This window comes from Balaenoptera ricei, chromosome 11, assembly GCF_028023285.1.
Source record: "Balaenoptera ricei isolate mBalRic1 chromosome 11, mBalRic1.hap2, whole genome shotgun sequence".
Lineage (NCBI taxonomy): Eukaryota > Metazoa > Chordata > Mammalia > Artiodactyla > Balaenopteridae > Balaenoptera > Balaenoptera ricei.
In genome coordinates this window covers 36,424,243-36,441,813 of record NC_082649.1, presented here as the reverse complement: position 1 = coordinate 36,441,813, position 17,571 = coordinate 36,424,243, and the positions used below count along the sequence as shown (strand labels likewise).

The 17,571-nt window shown below is 37.5% G+C and overlaps 1 protein-coding gene across 1 annotated transcript in view; it reads left to right on the top strand.

Moving 5' to 3' along the window:
* Nucleotides 1-17,571, top strand: part of DNAH8 (dynein axonemal heavy chain 8) — a 329,367-nt gene that overhangs the window by 171,994 nt on the left and 139,802 nt on the right. Inside the window, exons 57-62 of the mRNA XM_059938771.1 lie at nt 1,450-1,663; nt 6,306-6,415; nt 11,233-11,396; nt 12,605-12,797; nt 15,567-15,689; nt 17,250-17,380. Of these exons, the coding sequence (XP_059794754.1) occupies nt 1,450-1,663; nt 6,306-6,415; nt 11,233-11,396; nt 12,605-12,797; nt 15,567-15,689; nt 17,250-17,380 (935 nt within the window). The remainder of the gene's footprint in view (nt 1-1,449; nt 1,664-6,305; nt 6,416-11,232; nt 11,397-12,604; nt 12,798-15,566; nt 15,690-17,249; nt 17,381-17,571) is intronic.

Genomic DNA, 17,571 nt, shown 5'->3' with positions numbered 1-17,571 from the left:
GCAACTACTGAAGCCCGCGCGCCTAGAGCCCATGCTCCGCAACAAGAGAAGCCACCACAATGAGAAGCCTGCGCACTGCAACAAAGAGTAGCCCCTGCTCGCTGCAACTAGAGAAAGCCCATGCGCAGCAACAAAGACCCAACACAGCCAAAACAAACAAACAAACAATAAATGTGTCAAATGGTGTGTCACACTCCTCTGCTCAAAATCCTCCCGTGAGACATGTAGCATATAAATGCCAAAATCCTTCCTGAGGTCTAAAGACCCTACACTGTTTGATCTTATCTCCCCATGATTCTCCAACCACATTTACTGATCCTTGTACACACTGGGTATAACGTTCACTAAGAGCCTCTTCATTTGCTGTTTCCTCTGCCTGGAATGCTTTTCTCCTAGATATCTGAGTGGTTTGCTTTCTCACTTCCTTCAAGTCTTTGGTTATATGTCATGTGAGGTGAAGCCTTTCCTGCTTCCATATTCAGTTGCATCTCTGAGCACTGCCTATTTCCTTTCTCTGCTTTATTTTCTCCAAAGGACTTACACCATTTTATTTACACACATACATACATACATACAGGCATGCACGTGTACATTTTGTCTCCCACCGCAAGAACGTATGCTCCATGAAGACAGGGATTTTTGTCTATGTTACAACGGAGCCAGACACAGAGTAGTGATTCATTAAATGTTTCTTGAATGAAAGAGTGTCATATTACAGGCGCTTGTGTGTCTTCCACTCAAAGATGCCCAATAGGAATTTGGATATACAGGTGTGGAGTTTAGAAGAGAATCTGAAGCTAGAGTTACAGAGTTGAGATTCTTTAAGATATAGGGTTGAGATGGCATTCCCTGAAATAGAAAAGAGCCAAGGATGGAACCCTGTAGAAGAGTTACATTTGAGGGATGAATGGAGAAAGAATGGCTTGGGAAGCGATCCAAGGTCTCAAGATGAGCCTGGAAAGAACTGAGCCTCTAAAAACAAGAGAGGAAAAAATTTCAGTACGGAGGGAATGTTAGCAGTGGTAGAGGCTACAGAGAAGAAAGATAAGGATGTAAAATCCAATACGAAAACATTCAGGAGTAAAACTATCCCATTTTCTGATTTAAGGTATTTTAAACAGTTGAATGTGGAGTGTGAAAGATATAAAACTATAGTAAAACTTGTAACTGTGAGAACTCTTGTAATTGTACCAAATATTCTGTAACTCTCCTATCTAGATTTATCAGCGTGGTAAGGAGTACATTGCATTTGCACCAGGCATATTCAACTTACAGTTTAGGGTTTATGGGTGGTATCATTTAAGTCAAATTGCCTTGAAGGCAACATTCACAAACACTTCACTGATAAAAGTTGAGCGTTTTCTTCTGATCTCATCTGTACTATTTTATAGGAGCTTTGGAGGAAATGATAGCGATGTGTTACTAAAATGTTACTATATAAAATTCCAGATAACTAACGAGATTGTGCGACAAATGATGGAAATGCAAGGAATGTACAGCTTGGATAAGCCTGGAGATTTCACTACTATTGTTGACGTACAGCTCATAGCGGCAATGATCCACCCTGGAGGCGGTCGAAATGATATTCCACAACGTTTGAAAAGACAGTTTACTGTGTTTAATTGCACATTGCCTTCAAATGCTTCAATAGACAAAATTTTTGGTACGACTATTCTTGGTGTTTAATTTTTTATTGCATTACATAATGGGCATAAACCATGCAAAACCTTATTTAAGAGATAAAAAGACCCTGTCTGAAGTAGGGATTAAGTATCCGAAATGGAGAGCTAAATACCAGGGACTAAATACTAAGAAGACTCATGTTTATAGCTTATTGTAAGACTCAGGGATATTTAGAAATAGCCTTGTTGAAGGTTGGCTTTAGAGGTAAGCAAACCTTTGTGTTTTGGTTTTCTTGACACGATTAATCAGAGAAATTTGGGCTAATGAATGATAGCCCATTGATCAGAGGTTGACAACATAATATACTAAGTCAAATGTAGCACTTTGCTATGTTAATGAAAATGATATTTTGACACCAAATTTAGGCTCACATAAACCATTCCATCAAAATTATGTACATGAAGACATATAAGAGAAACTGACCCATACATATGTGGTCATTAATTATTTGACATAGCAAGTACTGTAGATCAGAAGAGAAAGGCAAACTTTCAAGAAATGGTACTGGGATATTTAGTAATTCTTATGTGAAAATAATTGAAATTGGACCCCTACCTCACACCAAGCATAAAATCAATACAGAAGGATTAAAGATTTAAATATGGAAGGCAAAGCTGTAAAACAATGGAAGAAAATATGGGAAAATATTGGAATGATCTCTGGGTAGGAAAGAACCTCTCAAATGAAACTCAGAAAGCATAGACCATAAAGGAAGAAAATGATAAATTTGACTAGATTAAAATTAAGAGCTTTTGTTCAGTTAAAAAGCAACATTAGGGCTTCCCTGGTGGTGCAGTGGTTGGGGACTCTGCCTGCCAATGCAGGGGACATGGGTTTGAGCCCTGGTCCGGGAAGATCCCACATGCTGCAGAGCAACTAAGCCCGTGTGCCACAACTACTGAGCCTGCACTCTAGAGCCTGCAAGCCACAACTACTGAGCCCACGTGCCATGACTGCTGAGGCCCGCGTGCCTGGAGCCTGTGCTCCGCAACAAGAGAGGCCACCGTGATGAGAGGCCCACACACCATGGCAAAGTGTGGCCCCCGCTCGCCACAACTAGAGAAGGCCTGCACACAGCAATGAGGACCCAACGCAGACAAAAATAAATAAAATAAATAAATTTATATTTTAAAAAAGCAACATTAAAAGAGTAGAAAAAAGACAAGTTGCGAAGTGGAAGAAAAAAAATTTCAACACAAGTAACAAAGCAAAAAACTCAGTAATCTGAATACTTCAAGAAATCCAAAGAATCAATCAGATAAAAAGCAAACATCCTAATATAAACATGGACCAAAAGCCAGGAACTTTAAGAAGAGGAAACCATATGACTAATAAACAAAGGTAAAGATGAGAAACATTAGAATTCAGGAATATGGAAATTTAAAACACCAGGAAAAAACCCATTTTATAACCACTAGATTTGCAAAAATGAAAAATTCTGACAAAAAATCAGGCATTGGTGAAAATGTAAAGCAACTGAGACTCTCTCCCCTGCTGGTGGGAGTATAAATTGCTACGAGCCCTTGATAATGACTGGACATTATTACTGGTAGTAGAACATGTGCACACCCTCCGCCATTCCACTTTCACCATTTTCTTCCTTTATGGTTGTGCTTTATGAGTCTCATTTAAGAAGTCCTTTCCTACCCAGAGGTCATACAGGTATTTGCCTATGTTTCCTTCCAAACGTTATATAGTTTTGCCTTCCGTATTTGAGTCCTTAACCCATCTGTAGTTGATTTTTCACATGTGCACCAAAAGACTTACACAAGATGGTTCATAGAACAGCGTTCCTGACAGCAAAAACCTTGAAGTAACCCAATTATGTATTGACAGTAAAGTCGGATAAATACATTGTGGCGTGGGTGCATGGTGTAATGCTCTAGAGCAGTGAATGTGAACAAACACAGCTACATGCTTCAACATGGATGAAGCCCAGAAATACAATGTTAAGGGAAAAAAAGCATCACAGAGGAGCATATAACATGATTCCATTAAATTAAATTTCAAAAATTAAAGTTAAAAGGAAAAGGTTAAAGTTCAAGAACGTAAGTGCCAAAGCTTTTCTTTGGAAAAGCAAGTTACTGATTCTCACCAAGTCAGAGCCCTGTCTACCTCTGGAAGGAGGAGGAATTGGACACAAGAGGCTTCTAATGTGCTAGGACAATGTTGTATTCTTCAGTCTAGTGGCTGTACGTGAGTGTTTGCTTATTTGTTAAACTTTTATACACTGTTTGATATGATTAATATTGAAAATGAGACATGGAAACAAACCAGAAACTGAGGCTCAGAGAAGTAAAATAACTGCCCAATTAAGGCCATACAGCTAGTGCATGGCAAACGTGTGATGCTGATTCTGTTTTCTGATTCCACATCCCATGCTTCATATATAACACATTTGTGCCACAGGAAGCTGGAGGTCTAGAATCATAGGATTTCAGGAAGCAAAAAGGCCTTACAGGCATCTAGCACAACCAACCATGACGTTGGACAATTTCACGTTCCCTCAAGGCTGCTCTTCTTTGGTCTATGTGAATGAAGCCCAGTTTCTTTAGCTGACCCACCCTTCATAAACCTGCTATGCGTCTCTGAGCAGATATTCGTATTCATTTTCCTCTGAAAATACCATGCTCAGAACTGAACATACTGCTCAACATATAGTCTCACAGGGACGAAGTAGAGTTAAATCTGTTTTTGCAGTCTAACACCAAACACATTTTGGGACTTCAGGAACAGTCTATAACACAGTAGTTCCTGAGGGTGATTATGTCAGATTGTCGCTGTGTTGGGTGTTTCCTAGGAACCATTACATCACCACCCAGGCCAGGGTGTTGACTGACTGCAGGTCAGGAGATATGGGGATCCTGATTTCACTTCTGTCAACAACCAATCTGTGTGAACTTGAACAGTTTGCTTTACTTGTCTGTGCCTGGTCTCCTTATCTGTAAGATGAGGAAGTAGTCTCTAAGTTCTTTTCCAGCTCTTCTACTCTTCAGACTGAGGGCTGTTTTACAGGTTCCAGAGCCAGGTTTCCTGGGTTCAAACCTCAGATTCACCCACACACAAGGTGGGTGACCTTGGGCAAGTTACTAAACTCATATTAAAATGGGAATAATAATAACCTCTAGGTCCATCTGTGTTGTCACAAATGGCAAGTCATGTCAGACAGAGAAAGACAAATACCTATGGTCTCACTTATACATGGAATCTGGAAAACAAAACAAATGAACAAACAAAACAAAACAGAAACAGACTCATAGATAACAGAGAACAAACTGGTGGTTGCCAGAGGGGAGGAGAATGGGAAAATTGAGTGAAATAGGTGAAGGGGATTCAGAGGTATAAACTTCCAGTTATAAAATAAATAAGTCACAGGGATATAATATACAGAATTAGGAATATAGTCAATAATATAGTAATAATTTTGTACAGTGACAGATGGCTACTAGACTTACTGTGGTGATCATTTCTTTAATTGAGGTATAGTTGATTTGCAATGTTGTGTTAGTTTCAGGTGTACAGCAAAGTGATTCAGTTATACATACATATGTATCTATTTTTTTCTATTTCTTTTCAAAATGTTGAGTATAGTTATTACAAAATGTTGAGTATAGTTCCCTATGCTATACAGTAGGTCCTTATTAGTTATCTATTTTATATATAATAGTGTGTATATGTCAGTCCAAGTCTCCCAATTTATCCCTCCCCCCCATTTCCCCCCTGGTAACCTTAAGTTTGTTTTCTGTGTGTGGGGGTCTATTTCTGTTTTGCATATAAGTTCATTTGTATCATGTTTTTTAGATTCCAATATAAACAATATCATATGTTATTTGTCTTTGCCTGGCTTGCTTCACTGAGTATAGTGATCTCTAGTTCCATCCATATTGCTGCAAATGGCATTATTTCATTCTTTTTGATGGCTGAGTAATATTCCATTGTATATACGTACCACATCTTCTTTATCCATTCATCTGTCAGTAGACACTTGGATTGCTTCCATGTCTTGGCTATTATAAATAGTGCTGCTATGAACATTGGGGTGCATGTATCTTTTCGAATTGTGGTTTTCCCTGGATAAATGCACAGGAGTGGGATTGATGGATCATATGGTAACTCTATTTTTAGTTTTTTAAGGAACCTCCATACTGTTCACTATAGTGGCTGCACCAATTTACATTCCCACCAACAGTGTAGGGAGGGTTCCTTATCCTCCACACCCTCTCCGGCATTTATTATTTGTAGACTTTTTGATGATGGCCATTCTGACCAGTGTGATGTTTTAAATTTGAATCGCTATGTTGTACACCTGAAAATACCAAAATATTATATGTCGACTATACTTCAATAAAAATATTAAAAAATGGGAATAATAGTAATATCTACCTCAGATTCTTTCTCATAGGATGTTGGGAGGATTAAAGGAGTTAATACATATAAAATGCTTATCAATGCATACTAAGCTTTGCTAGCCCCACTGCTGACTGCCAGTCTTAGCGGATTCCTTGAGAGAAATTCTTCACATCACCTAGCTTAGTCATCTTGTAATGATTTATTCACTGGGATAAATATGTACCTTGTGATCTTATAGTAAGCTCGTACCTTCAATCTTGTTTATTTTTCAGGAGTTATTGGCTGTGGGTATTTTGATCCTTGCAGAAAGTTCAAACCCGAAATATGTGAGATGATTGTGAATTTGGTTTCAGCGAGCAGGGTGCTGTGGCAGTGGACTAAGGTACAGAATCATCCATTGTCAATAATCAGAAGAAAAAAGTCAACAGTTATTCAGCCTAGTTCTGACCTCCTGGCTCATGAAGTTATCATCACATCATGGGTAGTAGTGTTCTTCTGGAAAAGACAAATTAGGTGCTGAAGTAGATTTATGACACCTTTTCCTTCCAGGGAGCAAATATTCTGACTGAATGATGCTTTCCATATGTATGAGATATTACTGTAAACCAGACATGGCATCCAGGATAAAGTAGAGTTTTGCTGAAATGAGAACACTGCTTTTCCACTTGTTACTCTGATTTGTAACTCTTTGTATGTCTGTCTTCCCTACCTGCTGCCAACAACCAAACTGTGTCAGATACTCAGATGTTCACTGACTGAGGGAATACATGGATTTCCAGATATTCTTAGCTAACCAAGACTTAAAGTCCAACTTGTGGATTTCTCTGAGGTGGAGCATGAATTAGTAAATGGATGGAATGTACTCAACAAAATAGTCTAGATTTTAATACAGAGGTCAATGCCCTAAGTAAAACTCAGTAAGCATTGAGGCTGTCACCAGATGTCTGAAGGCAGACTCATGAAAAAGCAATTAAGGGTAGGTCTGAGATTTGAAAAAAAAAAAAAAAACAAGGTTGATATATTTGCTAAAAAAAGTTGGTGAAGGAGATGAGGATTAATTGTCATAGTTCACTATACATTCATTTGGCCACTTACACACCATCTGGGCAGAAGCTTATGTCCTGGGGAAGCTCCAGCATGGAGTTTCAGAAGGTCTGAGTGTCTGAGATAATTTTCTGTGGTAAGGTCCATCTATTTTCCAGTGGGGCTATTGTTCAATTTAATGTGCCCATATACATATTTTTCTGGAAAGCTTTGACCTTCCTGGTATCTTTCCATCAAATCTTTTGTTTTATGAATGTTTATCAGCTTCACTTCCTCACATTTCTTTACCTCTTTAACCCGTTTTGTACGAGTTTTCATTTCCACTGCTCTCATCAAGGTCACCAAATTCCTCAGTCTTGCCAAATCCAAGGGTTGGTTTCTTCTTCCTCTGACCTGACTCTTTAGCAGCATTTGACGTAAAGGATCCCTCTAAACACTTTCTTCACTTGGCTTCAGAAGGGCCTCTTGCTCTTGGTTTTCTTCCTACCTCACTGGCTACCTTTTCTAAGTCCCCACTCTTTCCCCTCCTCTAAATACTGGAGTGCACCTGATCTCCATGTTGGGACCTCATCTCTACCTCCATTTGTACTCAGGTAACCTCATCCAGCTTCATGGCTTTAAACACCATCTCTGTGCTGATGACTTCAAAATCAGCACTTCCATCCCAGGCCTCTTTGCCTGGCTCCAGACTTGTTTCTTTCTTTTCTAAAAAATTTTTTAGCCTCACTGCGCAGTATGTGGGATCTTAGTTCCCTGACCAGGGATCGAACCTGCGCCCCCTGCATTGGAAGCGCAGAGTCTTAACCACTGGACCCAAGTCTGGGAAGTCCCCTGACTTGTTTCTAACAGCTTAGTAGACACCACCGCTTCGATGTCTAATAACCATCTCAAAGTTAACATGTTCTTAAGTATGATCCTCCCTCAGAATTTTGTATCTTAATTATCCTGCTTCTCAGGCTAAAATACAGGATTCCATCCTTGATTTGTCTCTCTTCTTCCCTACATCCAATCCATCAGCAAGTCTAAGTAACCAGGCTTTCAAAATATATACGGAAGCTGAGCACTTATTGCCATCTCACTGTGATCACCCTGCATGGTCCATCGCCTGCCCTCTGGACCATGCCGCGACTTCCTAACCAGTCTCCTTGCATTCTTCTTGCCCTCCTAGAAACTGTTCTTTACACAGTCCTAAAATGTTTTTTAAAAAGCACATCAGAGATCATCATTCCTTCTTAAAACCACCAGTAGATTCCCAGTTACACTTGCAGTGAAACACAGTGCCTAGCTCTGGCCTGTGAAACTCACCCTGAGTTGGCCCCTGCTTACTCCTCTTCCCTTCCATCGTTTTGCTCCAGCCATGCTGCCCTTCTCACTGTTCCTTGAACACCCCAAGTTTTTCATGCCTCTGGGCCATTATACTTCGTTTGAATCTTTCTCATCATTTTTACCTTCAGAGGGGGTTTCTCGGATCATTCTCTCTAAAATAACCGTCCACGACCCCATCACAGGCATTATCTGTCTCCTGACTCTACTTCATTTCTTCTAACCATGACTTTTATCATTATTATTTGCCTATCTGTTTATCAATATATTTGTTTCTTATTTATTGTCAGGCTCTCCCACTCGAATAGAAGGTTCCTGATGGCAGCAGATTTAGCTGTGCTATTTACCATGGTATCTTTGTAAGGGTAGTGGGAAGTGCTCAAAAATAGTCATTCACTCAAAAAATGAATGAATCTTCCTCCTCTCCCCAACCCCAAATAAGCAGCCTTCTTTGTATCTTTCCTTCAAATTTCTCATTTTCACAAAGCACTCCTTTAATCCACTCATGCCTTGTATATCACTTTATATTACTTTACATAGTTTTAAAGCAGAAGCAGGTGAGAAAAGAAAGAAGCTGACAAAAGTTAAAAGGAATGTTGGAAGATAAGGAAAGAAGCAGGTTAATAAATGAGAAGAAAAGGGAAGGAAAGGACTTTATTTAATTCTCCTGAATAATTGCTTCAGTTGCCAACGGCTGCCATCTTAGCTGTAGTCTTTTACAGGAAAGAAAAAAAAGCAATATTCACATAGCCTTATCCCTTTATTTTTGCATATTTATAATATAAGTGCATGCTTTACATTTTGGTGAGTAGAATGAACTTTTTGGCTTGGAATGGAACTGAGAGCAAAGAGGGAAATTGAAAGGTGATTGCTAACATAACACTTCTCTTTATTCTATATCTCCTCTTGCTACCTGCTGTTTTAACTTGCACTGTGAATTAGCCTGTAGAAATTATTCTACAAACTCAATAGGGTACTTTTTCCATATAGAAAGGACATATTCCATGAATAGGTACTAAAGAAAGCATTTGCTTTCCTGAATTAGTCATGTAGGGAGTCTGCTTTGTATTTCCAGAGTTATCATTGTTTCACTTTCAAAAATGATGCTGATGGTATCAATTACAATCTTTACACTTGGCCAGCAATACTTCCCACATCTAACACCTCAAATTTATCCCTTAACTGGTACCTCTCTTTATAAGAATGTGGACTGTGTCATGTTATAGCTTTGCCTATTTGGATTCTAGAAGTGGGTAGAAATAATAAGTAAATTAGTGTTCAAACAAACAAGCAAAACTCAAAAAACCACCAAGTAATTATAGCAGTATGTCAGAATTGCCTGCCCATTTCTTGCAGATATACAGATATATGAAAGCATGTTGACTGAGTTTGGATCCATAAGTGAAATCTAGATTATGATAAATGAATGTATTTGTGGAAATCCAGATGCGCTCAGGACCTTAATCAAAACCATCTATAGAAGATGATCATTATTGACTTTAGATGTGAACATTCATTATTCTTAACTGAATGACAGCCAGCTCACACTCAGTTTTTTGTTATTACGTATTTCCGTATACACACTAATAAGGTTAATAATGATTAGGAATGCTTATTCCTACAATTCACATCATTTTTAAGAACTCAGGGGACAGTGGCTTGTTCAAAGCCTACTCATGGTGGTAGAACAAAAGAGTTGGAATCTGCATCCAGTGCATTATTCTTCAGTCCATCCTATTCAAGGTCTTAGGGTCTTTTAAATTCTGTGCTGGTTTATTTATGATGTGTTTTTTTTCCCCCATCAATGCTGTGACAAAAATATAAACTTAATTTTAGTTTATTTACTCAGCCTATTTTATTTAAAATAGGAACTGTGAAATAAAATCATTCTAAAAGCAGTTGTGCTTTTAGGTTTTTTAAAAAATTAATTAATTAATTAATTAACTATTTAAACATCTTTATTGGAATATAATTGCTTTACAATGGTGTGTTAGTTTCTGCTTTATAACAAAGTGAATCAGCTATACATATACATATATCCCCATATCTCCTCCCTCTTGTGTCTCCCTCCCACACTCCCTATCCCACCCCTCTAGGTGGTCACAAAGCACCGAGCTGATCTCTCTGTGCTATGCAGCTGCTTCCCACTAGCTATCTATTTTACAACTGGTGGTGTATATATGTCCATGTCACTCTCTCACTTCATCCCAGCTTACTCTTCCCGCTCCCCGTGTCCTCAAGTCCATTCTCTATGTCTGCATCTTTATTCCTGTCCTGCCCCTAGGTTCTTCAGAACCATTTTTTTTTTTTTTTTTTAGATTCCATATATATGTGTTAGCATACGGTATTTGTTTTCCTCTTTCTGACTTACTTCACTCTGTATGACAGACTCTAGGTCCAATAACTCAGTTTCGTTTCTTTTTATGGCTGAGTAATATTCCATTGTATATATGTGCCACATCTTCTTTATCCATTCATCTGTCGATGGACACTTAGGTTGCTTCCATGTCCTGGCTATTGCAAATAGTGCTGCAATGAACATTGTGGTACATGACTCTTTTTGAATTATGGTTTTGTCAGGGTATATGCCCAGTAGTGGGATTGCTGGGTCATATGGTAGTTCTATTTTTAGTTTTTTAAGGAACCTCCATACTATTCTCCATAGTGGCTGTATCAATTTACATTCCCACCAACAGTGCAAGAGGGTTCCCTTTTCTCCACACCCTCTCCAGCATTTATTGTTTGTAGATTTTTTGATGGTGGCCATTCTTGTGCTTTTAATTTTATCTGAAAAGTAATTTGAGAGTATTACATTTTTTTCCCCAACTCTAGGTGAAGATGCTGCCTACTCCTTCTAAATTTCATTACATTTTCAATCTGCGAGATCTTTCCAGAATTTGGCAAGGAATGTTAACCATAAAAGCCGAGGAGTGTGATTCAATTCCTGTTCTCCTGTCACTTTTCAAACACGAGTGCAACAGAGTAATTGCAGACAGGTGTATATTACAGCGCTTGAGTTTAAATGTACTATATAAGTATATACTAATAAAAAAATTCCTGCATTATCTGCTCAAATAAGTAGAATAAAGGAGTATTATCTTAAATTGCTCTGGGGCTTGTGAAGCATGGATGTCATTTCCCACCTGCTGGTGGGAAAACGCTCTGCTAAGTTCCTTGAGTATTATTTCAACAGGACATTTTAAAAAATAACCGCATTATCAGAACGTTGATAACATTCAAAGGAAAATTTTGTTATGTATAGTTTCTAAAAAGTTTGAGGTCTGTCTAGTGAGAGCTCTGCTGCGTGGTGACATCTAGTACATAAGCTTAGTCATCTTTCTGAGCCTCTGTTCCCTCCTCTATAAAATACGGATGACAATGCTGGTCTTACAAAGCTGTAAAGGGCCTACCACAATGTCCCACGTAGGTGGTATCTGTCAGATGTTAGTCCCACTCCTTCCTGCCTTACCCCTCTGAAGTTATAAGTCTGAAAAGGACCTTCATACACTGTGTGCCCACAAACCTAGAAAGAAGATGCTCACCCACTACTGACTGTCAATTCTATGCTTCTATTGCAAGTTTTAGGGACCCTGAACCTCACCCACGGGACTCATCTATATTGTTAAAGAAAAAAGTTATTTGTGATACTTGTTGAAACAGTAAGACTCTCATAATTTATTCAAGACTATCGTGATAGGTATAGGGCCTATACAGTGAGGTTTTGCAATAGGGGTGAGAAATTGGGCTCAACTCCAAATACAACAAGGAAAAAGTGGGAATTTATAACTGAGGAACAGGATGGAGGAGTTTGTTGGATGCGAAAGTTCTAAGAGGAAATAAGGGGGGTCTGGGAGGATTCTGGCTAAACAGATTTAACAGGATTCTTGCTAAAATTAGATGGTGCAAAGAAGGACATGGAAGTCCAAAATTGGGGCTTAATAGGGAAGAGGATTCAGAGGAGCCTAAGTTTGGCCAAGGAGAGACTCTGTCAGTATTTTCTATAAGTGATACTATCAATGTTATAGCTCTCTTGGTTGGGGTTACATCTGCCTCTGGTCAGAAGGCAGAACATATTGTTTCCCTGTTCTGAGGTAATGGAGATACAGGATGGGGGCTGAGAGGAGGTGGAGAGGGGTTGAAACAATGTTCAGTTAGAAAAGATGCCTTCCTATTTTGCATTTTTACTCCTGTATTTTTGTTTCAGATTTATAACTCCTGATGATGAGCAGTGGTTTAATGCACATCTTATTCGTGCAGTTGAAGAAAATGTTAGCCCAGATGTGGGATCATATATTCTTTCTGAACCATACTTCGTAGATTTTCTCTGTGAGATTCCTGAACCAACTGGAGATGAACCTGAAGACACTGTGTTTGAAGTGCCCAAAATCTATGAATTGGTATTTATTTTCAGCTTTTTGGATCACTCACCTAACCAGATATTTGCCATAACTTGTACGATAGTTATATGTTATGATTCGTGTTATCATACACCAAGTAAAATATTAATTTCAATGAAATTTAACAGCAATCCCATTAAAGTCAGATATAAGACAAGTACGCATACAATTATCACAGTTATTTAATATTGCTTTGAAAGTTCTAGGCAGTGCAACAAAAATGACAAAAAAGAAAATAGATGTAATTATCATATAGGAAAAAACAAAAATATCCTTATTTGCAGATGATATGATTATCTCTTAATATAATCCAAGAGAATTTAAAATCTGTTTCAACTACTAAGAGTTCAGCTAGATGACTAAGTATGATATAAATATAAAACTGTGTAACTATCGTCTATATCAGGTTGGCAAATCACAGCCAGTGGTCCAAATCCAGCCTACCGCTGGTTTTTTGTTAGATTCATGAGCTAAGAAGGGTTTTTATATTTTTAAATGGGTAGAAAAAATCAAAAGAATAATAATATTGTGTAAGATGAAAAGAATAATAATAATTAAAAAGATAAAAGAATAAAATAAAAAAAGAATAAAAAGAAGAATAAAAGAATAATAATATTGTGTGACATGAAAATTATATATAATATAAATTATATTATAATTAGCCCTTTACAGAAAAAGGCTGCCATCTCTTGCCAAACAATCTCAAGACAGGAGATACAACATAAAAGTATTTCATTCAACAGCAACAAATATATAAAATATCTAGGAATAAATGTGATAAGACTTTACTTGGTTAAATGGCAACACATTGTTTTCCCTAAATTAACGTATAGGTTTAATGAAGCTTGAAACAAGACTCCAAAGAGATTTTTTTAAACAGGGTCACATAACACAGTAATTCTGAAGTGCATGTAGGTCAAAGAATTAAATGGAGAGAAACAATTTACAAAACAAATACGTGAATATTGACTTCAGAATAATTTGACTACATAAACAATGTAAAAGTTCTATCCATTTTTAAAGCTCCATAAGCAATATTAAGAAGCAAATAAAAACTGAGAAATATATTTGTTATATTACAACCTTAATTACCACAGATAGGAGTTAGTGCTAGGGTTCTTTTTTAATTTTAATTTTTTTTTAAATTAATTAATTAATTAATTTATAACATTTTTATTGGAGTATAATTGCTTTGCAATGTTGTGTTAGTTTCTGCCGTATAATAAGGCGGATCAGCTATATGTATACATATATCCCTATATCCCTCCCTCTTGCGCCTCCCTCCACCCTCCCTATTCCACCCCTCCAGGTGGTCACAAAGCACCAGCTGATCTGCCTGTGCTATGCAGCTGCTTCCCACTAGCTATCTACTTTACATTTGGTAGTGTGTATATGTCAATGCTACTCTCTCACTTTGTCTCAGCTTACCCTTCCCCCTCCACGTGTCCTCAAGTCCATTCTCTACATCTGCATATTTATTCCTGTCCTGCCCCTAGGTTCATCAGAACCATTTTTTTTTTTTTTTTAGATTCCATATATATGTGTTAACATACTACTGTTTTTCTCTTTCTGATTTACTTCACTCTGTATGACAGACTCTAGGTCCATCCACCTCACTACAAATAACTCAGTTTCATTTCTTTTCATGGCTGAGTAATATTCCATTGTATATAAGTGCCACATCTTCTTTATCCATTCATCTGTCGATGGACACTTAGGTTGCTTCCATGTCCTGGCTATTGTAAATAGTGCTGCAATGAACATTGTGGTACATGACTCTTTTTGAATTATGGTTTTGTCAGGGTATATGCCCAGTAGTGGGATTGCTGGGTCGTATGGTAGTTCTATTTTTAGTTTTTTAAGGAACCTCCATACTGTTCTCCATAGTGGCTGTATCAATTTACATTCCCACCAACAGTGCAAGAGGGTTCCCTTTTCTCCACACCCTCTCCAGCATTTATTGCTTGTAGTTTTTTGATGATGGTCATTCTGACCGGTGTGAGATGATACCTCATTGTAGTTTTGATTTGCATTTCTCTAATGATTAATGATGTTGAGCATTCTTTTATGTGTCTGTTGGCCATCTGTATATCTTCTTTGGAGAAATGTCTATTTAGGTCTTCTGCCCATTTTTGGATTGGGTTGTTTGTTTTTTTGATATTGAGCTACATGAGCTGCTTGTATATTTTGGAGATTGATCCTTTGTCAGTTGCTTCATTTGCAAATATTTTCTCCCATTCTGAGGGTTGTCTTTTCATCTTGTTTATGGTTTCCTTTGCTGTGCAAAAGAGTTTCATTAGGTCCCATTTGTTTATTTTTGTTTTTATTTCCATTTCTCTAGGAGGTGGGTCAAAAAGAATCTTGCTGTGATTTATGTCATAGAGTGTTCTGCCTATGTTTTCCTCTAAGAGTTTTATAGTGTCTGGCCTTACATTTAGGTCTTTAACCCATTTTGAGTTTATTTTTGTGTATGGTGTTAGGAAGTGTTCTAATTTCATTCTTTCACATGTAGCTGTCCAGTTTTCCCAAGTGCTAGGGTTCTTGAAGGAAGAGGTCAGGAATGACTTCATACTGGAAACCAGCCAGTTAGGTATCAGATCTCTGAAAATGGAAATAACTAAAAGTCGACTACTCCATGACAAATTTTTGGAAATCTGTAAGGTTTAAAACATTTTTTTTTAGAATTACTTTTGAATGTCTTTACAATTGCTGCTTTCCTAAATTTTGCATCTTAAATATTATTTTTTTCTCTCTCCCCCCCACCCATAGGTACCATCCTTTGAATTTCTGTCTGAAAAACTCCAGTTTTACCAGAGACAGTTCAATGATATCATTAGAGGAACATCTCTTGATCTGGTGTTTTTTAAAGATGCAATGACTCATCTTATTAAGGTTCTAACTATTGACTGTTTACTGATATAAATAGATCATATAAAAGCTTGGTAAATTTCACAGATAAACTGTTTCAGAGAATAAATATATAGTATCGGGTAGTATATAGAAGAGAGTCTATAGGTTGAGTCAGTTCACTGTCTCACAAAACAAAGGCTTAATCAGAAACCGCTTATTTGAATCCGCCTACATGAAAGCAAATGTTTTTCAAGGGCAAACTGATGGGTTTTGTGTTCAGAGCTTTTGACTCGCTGAGTCAAAGAGTTTTACTTTCCTAGACAGTAACCTGGAGAACCCTATGAAAAAAATATTCCCTCCTCAAATTACATTTTGATGTGATGGGAATCCTGTTCCCCATGGAGGAAAAGTTGATGCTTTAAAAAATGTCAATTTCATGATTGGCTTACAGATTATGGGCAAACTGATGGGGAAAGGGGAAAGGTGGATGGGTGTATAGGACTGATAAAAAATAGAAACCAACTAGAGGCAGCACCAGAAAAGGAGCATGGCTTGATCCAAGTCTGAAGGGCTGCAGAAAGGAGTTGTTTATTTGTATAATTTGTAGATCAAAAAAGGAGTTTCTCCAGCAAAGTAGGATAGGGAGGTTTCATGAAGAGGAGGCAGTTAACTCTGTGTTTATTACAGAATCATCTTCTACAAAACTAGTGAATTTCCAGGTGCTCTAGGATTGTTTCACATTCATCTATTCAGCAAGTAATTATCGAGTACCCACTGTGGCTAGATCTTGGGGGCCTGGAACCCTGTTCTAGGTGTAAAACCACATAAGTGATTAACATATTTAAAATATAATAGAATTGATACATACCAAGGTGTCTGCCATCTGTAAAACTTGAATTAAAAAAAATTCTGTGTACTAGTGATAATGAATTTAGTAATCTGTCTAGACTTTCTTCCTAATCAGTGACATTAATGTAAAAGGCAGCTTTTTAGCAATGTCTCCAATTGGCCTGCATAAGATTTGAGCCACAATTTGAGCCTTATCCTCCCTGAAGGAATCAACCATAGAAAAGCAACACAAGGCTAAAGTCTGTTTCCCTAAGTTTTTTTTCTACAAATATCTTCCTTCCCCATTTTAAGTAGAATTTTGGTACTTTAAAAAATTTTTCATTGGCAGAGATATGATAGAGGTAGTATTTGTTGTAGAGCTAGGTGTCTACATAAGTCAGTGTGTTAGACTGATGATAATAAGCAAACAATTCTAAACTTCTTTCTACAGATTGGGAAGAGCAGTTCCATTATCCACTGAGTCTGAAAATAATAAAATTACACACACACACACACACACACACACACACACACACGGAAAATAGTTTTGAAATAGGAGCTGGGAAAGCCAATTTGTTCTCTTTTTCATGATGTAAATATAGATGGGCAAGGAAAGAACTGGAATTGAATAAATCAATATGAAACCTTTTGCATTAAAGGAAAAAGTCTAATGTAGTCTAGAAGCATGTGGTCAAACCTTGGACCCATTTAGTGCAAGCAAATGTAAACAGTTGAATTCTATTTTCAAATATATACTATTTTGTTTCAAAACAGATTTCACGAATAATCCGAACATCATGTGGAAATGCATTGCTGGTGGGCGTCGGTGGTTCGGGAAAACAAAGTCTTTCAAGATTGGCTTCTTTTATAGCTGGGTATCAAATATTCCAGATAACATTAACCAGGTAAGATAAAATGAAACACGCCAGTATGTTTTTTTCTATGGTTAATTTCACTGGAGTAAAATGTTTACTTAAAAATTTACAATTCGGTGTATTTCTTTTTCAAGTAAACTTTGTATTTGAGTGTAACATACATAAAGAAATGTACACAAATCATGGGTGTCAAAAAGTAAGTACACCTATGTAGTTAGCTC